A 13,354-nucleotide genomic window follows, 5' to 3' on the forward strand; every position below is an offset into this window, starting at 1 on the left:
AATTCATTCATTATGTAAACAATTTTGTATTATAAATAAATAAAACACAATTTCGAAAAATTCTACACTATTACTATTCTGCACTAAATGTATCCCCAAGGTATCTTGTGTTATTCTACAATAATTTTAAATGTCTGAATATTGATTCTTTGTATTATGCTGAAAGGGTTAGGATCGTGTGTTCTGGTGCAAACACAAACGAAGTGTGGTCCTGTATAATACATAAGAAGCCATCATTCAATCTAATAATTCTTTATTTTGTAAATACAGTAGGCTACGTATCAAGAGAAATATTATTTAGTACAAAATATCTGGATATCTGGTCAACGCAAAGACTTTTGTTGTGCATTGACAAATAAAATAAGGATAAAAAAAATTAAAAGCAATATTATCTAGTACAAAATATGCATTGACAAATAACATAAGGATTGAAAAAAAAATCAAAATAAATATTATTTAGAGCAAAATATCTGGTCAACGCACAGGTTTTTGTTGTGTAAAGGCTGGCGTCACGGCAGATGTGCACAGGTGGCTACATGGTGCAATGCTGAGACATGCCACACTACGTTCTTCGTGCGTCACACGGCAGCCAGTGTGTGTGTAAACTGCTACAGCTTGACAAACAAAGGGTTCAAAAGAGCGAGCGAGCAGGCCCTGACACAGGCGCGAGATAGCGGATATGTGCATGTCGCTACAAGCACAAGACTTGACCTCGACCCGATAACGTGGCCGTAATGTCACGCTGACATTCGATGTCAGTAATGTCTCATTGGACAAATGTCAATAACACTTCGATTCCAGCTTTTGTATCGGAGCCAACCGAAGTGTTTTCCACTTTCCTATGAAACCTTGATTTATAAAAGCTCGAAATGAAAAAAATATATCACGAAGAATTAACATTGGGTGCTGATATTTAAAGTCAACTTTGTTTAAATATTGTAAAACAAATGTTAAAACTTTTTTTAAATGTTGCAAAACAAAACTACAATTACAATAGATGCTTTAAAATCCTATATTAACCCAAGGCGGATGATACAGTTAATAGACATTTCAATCAGTTTTAATGATGACGGGATATCGAAATATTTAATAATCTATAAAGCAGTTGCAATATCGCGTCCAAAAACAGGAAAATAACCTAGCACAAAGAATTAACATTCTGTACTGATGTTAAAAGTCAACTTTGTTTAAATGTAAAACAAAACTACAATTACAATAAACTACAAATGGTTTTATCTTCTTCTATTGACCCAAAGCGATGGTTCAGTTAACAAGGAGACCGTGCAAAATCCTAGGTTAAAGTCCAAGTTTAAACAGGAAGGAACTGTCCAAACACAACAATGGTCTCTACTTGTAAACTGTTTCTTGCCGCCAAGCCGAATTTAATGGCGCGCCTGTTTGCTGGTAGTGTTGGTAGAGCGTGTTATCCAAACACTTAGGCTATCTTATCGATGACCATTATTTCTCGCTTGCCAAGCGTTCCCAGCCCCGTTACTGTGGCACTGTAACCCTCATCAAACATGCTGAAGCAACAAAACGTCGTTATCGCCCGAGCAAACCGATAGAAACAACTGGAATAGATTTATCTGCAACTAGCGATAATGAAACAGATAAAGTGCATAGCGAAAGTAAACAGCTGGGAGATGTTTGTTTGACGATTTTGCAGCAGCAAGTACGTCATCCATAGGCTTCCACGGATTTACATCGACTAAGTAACCGGAAGAATCTCGAACCGGATGCACCTGACCACAAACTAGGCCGCCGATGAGGAAACTGCGTTTACGTAGTTGGAATTCCCTGAGAGCGGTGTTAACGCCGAAAACACGATCGGTGCTTTCTCCGGACACCATGGGGGGACAGTAGCTAACCTCAGAACCGCCTACTGCGCATGCGCATCGGACATCCGGAACAGGTGTTCTGTTACTAGTTAATCTTACAGGGGTTATAACATATTAATAAAGATATACATGAAAAGAAGGAGGAGATGAATAAAGGTATACGTGAAAAGATAGAGGAGAAAGGTGCCTCACATAACCTTACTTTTTCAACAAGAGTAACAATTACTCCACGATTTCCAATAAAGATATACATGAAAAGAACGAAGAGAGTGATATCTCATAACCTCACTTTTTCAACAAGAGTTACACAATTACTCCACGATTTCCAATAAAGATATACATGAAAAGAACGAAGAGAGTGATATCTTACATAACCTTACTTTTTCAACAAGAGTTACAATATTACTCCCCGATTTCCAATAAAGATATACATGAAAAGAACGAAGAGAGTGATATCTCATAACCTTACTTTTTCAACAAGAGTTACAATATTACTCCACGATTTCCAATAAAGATATACATGAAAAGAACGAAGAGAGTGATATCTTACATAACCTTACTTTTTCAACAAGAGTAACAATTACTCCACGATTTCCAATAAAGATATACATGAAAAGAACGAAGAGAGTGATATCTTACATAACCTTACTTTTTCAACAAGAGTAACAATTACTCCACGATTTCCAATAAAGATATACATGAAAAGAACGAAGAGAGTGATATCTTACATAACCTTACTTTTTCAACAAGAGTAACAATTACTCCACGATTTTCAATAAAGATATACATGAAAAGAACGAAGAGAGTGATATCTTACATAACCTTACTTTTTGAACATGAGTTACAATTACTCCACGATTTCCTTATTCAGACTCAAAAACAGTCTGCTTTTTAATCCAGATAAATATTCCTACGTAACATCATTTATTGTTCATCACCTCCAGGAGTGTCCTGCTATAAACTAAAATTGTGCGTCATACTCATTCATATTAATTATTTTAAAAAAAAAACAAACAATGTTACAATGGTATACTGGAGAGAACACATCTCACTGACTTCGAGGGCGGTTTAACTTTGAAATAATGTGTGCATGGTTTTAGTATAACCTCATACCGACAGCCTATAACCACCATATTTAGTTTAAACTTCCCTTACTACTTCATGCACAATATATTGAAGTCGAACCTAGCTTTCGGCAGAATTGAAAGAGGTGTTAGAGAGTTATTCTACTGTCTACAAAATTAAAACCCCCAATTCAAAGAATTAAGCACACAAAAACACATTTTAGTTCTGTCAGATGGACTTATAATTTCAGTTCCTCCAATGTGGGTTTGTAAAATAAATAAATGTTACGAATAAATATGGTTATGAATGCTTTTAAGCTAAAGAGAGAACCACTACCCCTATCAACACAAACTCGTCTATAAAATAAAAGTGTACATTCAAAGGGTTAATTACTTGATATCTGAGGATATGAGGTGGAGGGGGAGCGGAGAAAGAGCTAATTTCCTGAACAAACAGTCCAATTACACGTATGTTAGTAGCAACACTTTTTTTCAGTCAGACGTTGTTGTGGCTGATCGACTAAAACTAATTTTAATGTGAAATCCGGATTGGGTAGACTAAACGTAAAGCAGTAATTTAAAATGCTTCTTCAGGTAGCAAAGCAGGAAGCAAATACCAAATAAAACACACCTACACAGACATGGCAAAGATCTGGCCGACACTCAAATACATCCGGATTAAACTTGGCTACAATCTTGGCTACTATCGGGGAGTTTTATCGCTCCACCGTTGTCCGTGCCAAGCTCGCCCAGTACTTACTATTGTGTTCAATTATTTATCCCAATTATTAGCACTATTTATTCTTTTCCCATGGAAATTGAAAACGGAATGTTACATAAAGGACGGGCAGATTTTAAATTCTGCCACATTGATTCAAATTAAGTGATCGACTTGATCTTTCTTGTATTGGTTACTACACAATGTAACACTTGACAAAAATGTAAACAAATGTTGAAAGTTTTTATGGACAAAAAAATATATGTAAGAAGCGATATTTTTGACACACAATATATTTTGGCTAGTGCCCTGCCAAATGGTTATTACAAAATCAATGTTAGGAATTAAGTAAAACTGCTTTATCACTTTAAATCCTGCCACATCGATTCAAACTGTGTGATCGGCTTGATCTTTCTTGCATTGGTTACCACAAAATATAACAATTGACAAAAATGTAAACAAATTTTGAAAAACGATTTTGAACAAAACGTATGTGCAAGAAACGATATTTTTGACAAACAATATATTTTGGCCAAAGAATTTATTACAAAATCAATTATGGGAATTAAATAGAACTGCTTTATCACTTAATCTTCATTTCCATGCTTTCGCTATCATCTATTACTAACCCTAACAGAAGATAACTACGTCAACCGCGAGAGCGCGACTGAATTTCACACAGTGATAATAAAGGGTTAAACACAAAACTTACCACTTTCGGGTCGTACTCGAAGTCGAAAAATGTGTCGTTGTACATGGTGTCGGCTTCAAACTCTGCGGTCATCGGGAGGTACAGAGGCACTTGTTGTGTCATTATCGGGTCGCGGCGCTAGACTGACGATGGAGCGGGGAGCTCTAAGCGGCTGCCACACCATATACAAGCGTGACGTCAGCGCGCCGCCGAGTGGGGGGAACAGCGCGATAGGGGAGGGGGAGGGAGGGAACTGCTTCTACAGAGTAAACACGATCGCTCCGCTTCGATTTCTCCGTTTCCCGCAACAGAATTTAAAGTTCTGCGAATCGGAACCAGGCGGGGGCCGGTGCCGCCGCGTAGTCGCCTGCCCGTCGCGACCACTTCCACATACTTTTTATATAGCGCTACTTCCGAGAAATCTTAATTCAATTCTGCCAAGAGAAAAATTATATAGACCGAATAATAAAGTACAGTTTGTGTTTCTTGGAGTACGAGTACAAAGAATTCGAAGCTACCGTATCGTCGTGAGAGTTTCGGTGTACTGAACATCCTTGTGAACGAGAACTACACAATTCGGAGATATAGGCTACAAGGAAAAATCATGTTAAAAACTGTTTACTTTCAGACTACAACGTTATTTTACCGAACACATTGTGTTTTTACTGATTTTAATAATTTTCCGTGAAATGGTTAACTAAATTGCAGTAACACAAAACGATATGCCGTTATCAAAAACTATAAACTATAAATAAGCTAACATATCGATGTGACATATAACGTAAGTACAGTATTGAACTTATAATATTTAAGACAGTAAAACATTTTTTTTTAACTGTAGGAAATATATAATGTTAATTTAATCACGTAGATAAAGAATTAGTGGGGTGCTTTGTTGCCTTTGCCCGATCACGTATTTATTAACAGTTTCAAGAATATACCCAAAACTGCTCAAATTGAAATTCATTTTTAAGTAGACAACCAGGAACATTGCAGGGCACTTGTGGGAATGTCTTATAAGAATGTTTGGATTTGCAACACGATTTGAGCTCAAATTTCCACCCGGAAGGTTAGAAATTGTCATTTTGGATCTTGTGTATACGACACAGGGGCTAAGGCGTACTGACTGTGGTTGAAGATCAATTGTCCGACACTGAAAATGAAAATCGTAAAGCCCGGTATGGCCCGAGAACTCCCTGTGATGCGTGCTGCGAAATTGGTCAAGTATAGTAATAATCAGTGTAAGAAGTACTACTTCGATGCCAGTAACACCGTCTTGTACACAATTGTTTGACGCGAGATTCAGAGCGCCAGTTTGTCGGACCTTGCGACTCGGCTGCTCGGGTAATGGCTACAAGGACCGAAGTGGCCACTTCGTGATGTTTGCGATGTTACGTGTGTGAGGTCAGTGTCGTGGCTATAATTTCCCTTCCTAGCGGCCATTCAGAGTTTTTCATACTTTTGCCAGTTTCCTCTCATTCATAATGCTGCCAATGGCCCCACTCCTTAAAAAGTCACATACTTAATACAGTACTTCGGAGTGCAAAGAGAACAAAGAGTAAGACCCAGAGAGTCGTGCAAAGACGCCTTCAGGAGTCTTGGATTACTGACTTTACCCTGTCTCTTTATTTTAGAGGTTATCCTGTACTGTCGACTCAAATGTGAGTTGGAACGGGGCAGGGATGTCCACCACTACGGGACTAGAGGCAGGGACAACTTTCGACTCGATCAGCACAGAACGACGCCTTATGGACGCTTACCGTCCCAAGTTGGTGTCAGGCTAATCAACTTAAAAAAGTTGACACAGTTTTTTTCAGTGTCAGGCCTGAGGGTATTAAAAAAATTAAACGATCCAAATCAATTTAAAGCTCGGCTAAAACACTTGCTGGTGTCAAAGGCATTTTACTCTGTTGATGTGTTCATAATGGACAATATTAGAAATTAATGAAGTTATTCAAGAGTATTAACACTTAACACATAACCCGGTTCTGATATAGATAAATAAAGACCGAATGAATTCTTTATGCTGAGTGCTTTATGACATACTGTGTTTATAAAAAATAGACCTATTAATTTATGATGGTTTTATTTTAAAGTTTCAATTTAAATTCCATTTTATGACGCATGCAATGCAATTAATATATTTTGGGGAGCTTGGATTATTGACTTTGCCTCGTATATCTATGAGGTGATCGTGTACTGCGTGTCGAAATGTCAATTGATTCGTGGTAGAAACGTTCACCAATACGAAACTAGAGGCAGGGACACCTTAAGAACTCACTCAGCAACACAGGCTGACGCTATCTCAACACCTCCCACTTCATGTTGGTGTCAAATTAATCAATAAGCTCCCTGACGGAATAACAAATGTCAACAACCAAAAACAATTAAAAGCTCGTCTTAAACGCCTATTGGTGTCAAAGGCGTTTTACTCTGTCGAGGAATTCATGATGAGTCGCTGGGATAATTAAAACGATTATATTACTGAAATTGTTGGATCTGAAGTCAGTGTGGATGTATTTGCTTGAATGTAGAAAATGTATGTCTGACTGTGTGTAAATTGTTGTATTGGATTAACTGTGGTATAGATATTTAGATTACCATTAGATATTATTCTAATGGTATTTTGACGATTGCGATACAATGATATATTGTCTGATGCAATAAAGATTTTATTATTATTATTATTAACTATTGTTGATGCAATAAAGAGTATTATTATTATTGTGTAAAATATTAATTTCTCCGAGGACATCAAACACACGCTCTTTAGAGTACTACGGGACAACTGTAAGGTGAGGGCGGTTTAATGCACTATAGTTGGCGTCATTCCCGGTGACTCATCGGTATATCGGTCCGCAGAATGCGCACGCGCGCGCTCTCGCGGTCATCTTCTGTCTACCGTCCGCAGACTGCAACACACCTGGCTGTGCCGCGACGCTCTTTGCCTCGAGCAACCTGCAGATATTACATTTACAAATTTACACCGGACAGCGATGTACAGAAAGGTCAAAATTTGAAGTCAGTACCTTGAAATTGATCTCGAAATGAGTTTCACACTTAGTACCTTTTAAGTTGTCGTGTTCGCTTATTCACTGACGGATTTCGTTGAAACTAGTACCGTTGGAATTGTAATGAGATTTGTCTAATAGTTGGTGTCCGATACACCTTTTATAGCTATACGGATTTGTTGTTTTCAGTCTTTAAATATTTTCAATAGACGCTAATTTGTTAATATTAAAGAAAATAGGTCAATTATTTTTTTCCTCTTATCTATTCAAACCTATGTGCCAAATTTGGTATCCTTAGCTTAAATAGCTCTAGAGATATTCATTTTTTTTTTAATAAAAAATACACAAAATGGCGGCCAGCGGCTTAACGACACAATTTCCGACCTATATCTATAGGACACTTTTTGCTTGAAATGACGAATACAATCACCCACAAAAGTTTGTGACACCCTTTTGTGAACACCCTGTATAAGCGGCAGTGTTTTATGAGCACTGAACATCTGCCTCTCATATCAGGGCGTGATGAACTGATCAAGATCCTGACCCAGGATTCCTAATGAAGTAGACTTCACCTGTGCAGTTGAAGTAGACATTAAGGACGTCCCTAAATCCTGTCGGAAAAAGATTTAGAAGTACCTACATTAATTCTCCCGCAACTCCTTCATAAGCAGTTGTCCTCCACTATAAGGCATTTCCATCTTAAGCGAATCACTGATCCACCGAATTTAAACATAAGAAGACTGTGAATATGAATCACACCAGCTTTGCAACCCATCCAACATCAAACGAGGATGCTGAAAGCTAGAGAGACTAATAGCTTACCATCGCGCCATTAAAACCCAAATACCAAATAATTTGCCAAGAACGATAAATTTAAGAGAGGAGAAATTAAGGGAAGGTTTGCAACTCTGTCGGGTTTAAAAAGCTTTCGCTGACGGAGGAATAAATCACAATAATACATAACATGGTTAGTAACACTACAGGGTTTTCCAGAGATTACTGTAACACGCAATCCAATAGTGTTTCCTTTTTAAATAAACTTTTTAGCTAATGCATACATTTTGCAGGTTCAATGAAAGAACGAAAATAATTAAGAAATCGGCGTTATCTCTAATACAACTTTAGCAAATTTTCCGACATGCAACATACATATAAAGCTACCAATCTTTTTGTCTAATTTTCTGTTAAACATATGTGGAGGCGATAAAATTATATTTTTCGATTAAAAAAGGAGAACCTATTGTTTCTTTGCTACAGATTTTACAGACATTAAATTTAAGATAAATATAGCATATATCTCATGGATTTGTAACGATTGGTTATAAGTTTATTGTTATAACTAACCGTTGCACACGGCTTTGCACGCAATTTGCTATTGAATACCAATTACGCCATGAGCATATCCATTTTAATTGGCCTAACAAACATTCCTGAAATCAATTATGGTTACTGAAAGATGTTCCGATCCATTTAAGAATAAATTAACATTAAGTTAGTACCAATGCGTTACTAGCTTTTATCTTGTTGCCTCGATCGCGTAAACGAAACATACATTAGTCTGAATAGTTTATTTCGTTCAAAAAACGTCTACTTCCCGTCATTGTAATCTACTTCCGGTCCACGGTAATTTTAGCGCCTTAGTAGAGTTCGCATTGTTGCTTCAAGCAAGAAAATATATACATACATATAATTCAATACAAAATATATGGTTCTTCTAGGGTAAATTCCTATTTCAACCCTTATGGGTTGTCGATATTCGCGAGGTTTTTTTTTTTTTTTTTTTTTTTTTTTTTTTTTTTTTTTTTTTTTTTTTTTTTTTTTTTTACTGTTTAAATCATGTGGCATGTGTTATGTAAAATGTTATCGTTCTAAGACAGCAGGAAGTTAAAAAACAAGGCACAGTTCGTTTAAGGTTTTCAATTGTATTTCAACCCCTATGAGTGATTGATCTGGCCTGAAAAATGCTTGTTGAGACATGAGACGTGTGTGTCAAATTTCATCGTTGCTAGACACAAAATAACATAAACAAAACATGATTCTTCCAAGCGCCCTATTTCAATTCCTATGGATGGTTGATCTTCATGAAAACCCTTTTTTATGTTCAAATCATGAAGCATTTCTATGATAAATTTCGCTTTTCTAAGACGTAGAGAAGTTGAAAAACAAAATATAATACTCTAGCGATTGCAACCCCATTTCAAGCCTTGTGAGTGTTTGGTCATTCTGAAAATTATGTGGTTTCTCTATTCAAGTCAAAAGGCAAAGTTTCAGCTTTATCCGGGCGGAGAATTAAAAGTAAAGTAAAGATGTTTTTATTTTACAAGGCGAAGTTAGGGGTTAAGAAGCCCTCTAACACTTGACCTGGGGACCAACGGCTAAAAGGTGACTTCCGAACCACCACCAACGGCCGGGCAGGCGGGCTGCTTGCAAGGACAGGATCGCTCAGCGGTCACCCATCCAAGCAGCAACCACGCTCGACGTTGCTTGATCTGGTCATCTTACGATAACCGCCGTACCCGCTACAAACTGCGCCATTGGCAATTAACTGGAATTTGGTATTAGTAGAATTAGTGAATAGTGAAGACTTTTCTTTTATATGCGGAGATTATCTGCCACCTTACGTTGTGACAACGTATTAAAGCGAATAGTTAACGACTATGTTATTTAAAAAAAAAACGTGGATTTTTATCAGAAGAAACGATTGGCTACGGGCTTTTATTTAAATAATATTTTGAGCAAATAAAACTTCGCCAAACAGCCTTCTCGGAAAACAATCCACCGTTGCAAAATGTAATACTTTCTGTCACTAATTACTAAGTTGTTTATTCTGACAACTTTATTTATAATAAATAATCGGTTTTTTGTTTTTATGAATATATAAGCGGTTAAAACATTTTATAAAACGCCACTTTGGCTCTATAGAAAAAGGAAAAGATAAGCAGGATTAGGCCTTGTTATGTAATTAACTTTTAACTGCCGTATAAAGGATTTATGGGATTGCGATATTACTTTATTCTAGCGCAAAGGCGATTAAAATATTCCCGCTTGCAAAGTGTTATAATTGCAGTATTTGAATTGTAAATAGGCAAAAAGTGCTTTAGTATTTCATATTCCATTGAAAAACAGTAGTTATACATGATAAACATAAACTAGAATGGTAACCGGTTTCTAAAGTTTCTCAAGCCTAAAACTAGTTTCATAACCATTGTGCGTCGTCTCAACTATATAACTCAAAATTGTATATACTTGTATTATAAAAAAATAATTTTTAGAAAACTAATGTATACGCGTAGAAAAATAAAATCTTTATTTGCAAAATTTGAGACCGAATATCGGACGAGCAGTCGACGACGCGAATTGTGAACAAAACATCAGAAAGATATGTTCCCTATTGCATAACACACTCCCGTTTTGATCCTTATATAACAACATGATTGAAAACAGAGTGTACATGTTTACCAAAGAGACAATCCGAAATAAGCCTAAATCATTTATGGTATATTTTTATCACATCTACAATTGATTAATTGACAATTACAGCAAACTTTCCAAAAGTGCTCGTAGATAGTATAGGTACTCCTTAACAGTATCCAATTTCAAAATCGATACTGGGTTTGTGCCATAAAACGATGTCAACACTGGTTTTAAATGTTTTGAAAACAAAACATCAACAACTCCCCCTCGTGTTACTTCCTAAAAATCGAATGACAAAGCATAACGAACATTTTCATCGATTCTTGTTTTATAAATGTTCGAGCCACTTTATAGACCTTCTTATCCTCCATCATATCCAGGCTATGTTAACAAAAGAAGTGAGAGTAAACTTTTGCAAGAGGTGTAAACGTAATCATTGTAACAAAATTCTCATGTACACACAGAATGTTTTAGTTAATGCTATCTTTACGAAAATAATGCAATTGCATTTAATTGATTTGTTAGTATAATTACGCTAGGGGTTGTAAAGAACATTTATTTATTGTAAAAACAGTCACGTTGATCACAGTCGATAAGAGTCACAGAACGCAACGTGCCACCCAATGTCCCAGAATTATTATTCATATGAAAAACAAATACCAGATGTTTTAGAGTGATGCAAATAAATAGCAATGTCAGTTGTATCAGCTTAATACAGATGACAGCTGTGAAGAATTAAAGCCATTCGAATATGATTTCAAGTGTTATTGAAATCATTGGAGCTATTAAATGAAATTCCATAGAATGTTGAAGAAAAATTTGGATTCATTGTATTGTTGTTTATAAGAACTGTTTTTCTCTCTCCGATTTAAGAGGCACAAAACACTGAGTTTCACAAATTTAAAGTCAAATTATAATGAAATTGATTAGAAGATAGGAATGTTCTCAGTCAACATATCTGGAGTGTTTATTATACGAATTAAAAAGTATGGCGTTCCTGTTATTTACCAAAATACGTGCGAAGCCAAGATCAACAACTGCTTGTAATTTAATAAAATTCACAAATCAATAAGCAAATTCTGAAAAAGCTGCCACAAAATTAACAGACATCCATCTAAGTATTTGATAAACGACACACATTTTATATTTTACGCAAACTGTTAACGTTCGTTTTAATGACAAGATGTTACTAAATCATTTTGCTTCTTTTATTTAGCAGGATATTTAAAAAGACACATTTTGTGTTAAAACAATTTTAGTTTTTTGACTCACGCGGTCAGTGCGAAATCTAACATCTTTGTTTTTCTGTTCACACTGCACAAAAACATTGTTTCGGCAACTAATTCCTTACAAACAAAAACTCAGGTTTTAATATTCTGTACGCTATGTTCTGACGCGGTTCGATCTGGATAACTTACGATGTTGGTTACTCAAACAACTTTTGACAGAAAAACATAGATTCCTACTGTTTAAATATGTTTCAAAGCAACATATTTAACTTTAATTTTATTGTTTTTAATCATAAGTATGACACTTAATTGAACATTGTCTACCTGACTCGACTCTGAGGCACAGTGGTCCAAATCAAGATATGACCATAACCACTTTTTTCAGAATATTGGAGGCGGAAAAAAGATCACAACGAGCCAATGTTGGATCGAGTAGCAAAAAAATACCAACTCTTAGTTAAATATCTACACACAAACAGTCAGAAAAGAACACAATTGGATGCATTTACCACCGATGATAAAGCAGTAGATTACGCCCAATTGTAGAGAGTCACGGAAGAACACAATTTACAACGTGTCGCGCTAGTTTTTTTTGTGTAGGTGAGATAGAATTTGCTGACGTCATCACCAGGGTCGGCCTTGACGTGTGGGCACGCTGGCCGGCCGCTTCTAGGAAGGAAATTCACGGTAAGGAATGTCGTCAATAATTGTCCCGTCTCCAGAGCCAAAGCCGATACCGAAACAAACTCCTAGAAAATCGAATAAACGAGATTTGATGTTATCTTATCTATATCTTAACTCGTACTGAATAAGTTCTACCAACCGACAAACACCAGGTGAATTGATAAGCACAAACACCAGGTGAATTGATAAGCACAAACACCATGTGCATTGATAAGCACAAACACCAGTTGCATTGATAACCACAAACACCAGGTTCATTGATAAGCACAAACACCAGGTGAATTGATAAGCACAAACACCAGGTGCATTGATAAGCACAAACACCAGACGCATTGATAAGCACAAACACCAGGTTCATTGATAAGCACAAAAACCAGTTGCATTGATAAGCACAAACACCAGTTGCATTGATAAGCACAAACACCAGATGCATTGATAAGCACAAACACCAGATGCATTGATAAGCACAAACACCAGATGCATTGATAAGCTAACTCGGTTTTGAAGTAACCTTAAACATCGGTATCTCAGGACATTGTTTACTAGAATAAGCTTACAACTGGAGTAAGCAAACACTGGTAAACAACAATAAAGAACAGGCAACGGTTCAAAGCACGATCTTTGGATTTACAGTACAAAGTTCTTGTTTGATTTGTTATATATTTTGTTGACATTGGACTTTATTTCTTGTAAAGCCGACCCATA

The 13,354-nt window shown here is 36.4% G+C and overlaps 1 protein-coding gene across 3 annotated transcripts in view; it reads right to left on the minus strand.

Annotated features, from left to right (window-relative positions):
- Positions 1 to 13,354, minus strand: part of LOC124353170 (transcription factor kayak) — a 35,761-nt gene that overhangs the window by 12,007 nt on the left and 10,400 nt on the right. Inside the window, exon 1 of one of the 3 annotated variants that reach the window (XM_046803041.1) lies at positions 4,333 to 4,490. The exons of the other annotated variants lie outside the window; for them this stretch is intronic. Coding sequence (XP_046658997.1) covers positions 4,333 to 4,434 — 102 coding nt within the window. The 5' untranslated portion in view covers positions 4,435 to 4,490. Of the gene's footprint in view, positions 1 to 4,332; positions 4,491 to 13,354 lie in introns of those variants that run through there. 3 annotated transcript variants of the gene reach the window in all.

This window comes from Homalodisca vitripennis, chromosome 1, assembly GCF_021130785.1.
Source record: "Homalodisca vitripennis isolate AUS2020 chromosome 1, UT_GWSS_2.1, whole genome shotgun sequence".
Lineage (NCBI taxonomy): Eukaryota > Metazoa > Arthropoda > Insecta > Hemiptera > Cicadellidae > Homalodisca > Homalodisca vitripennis.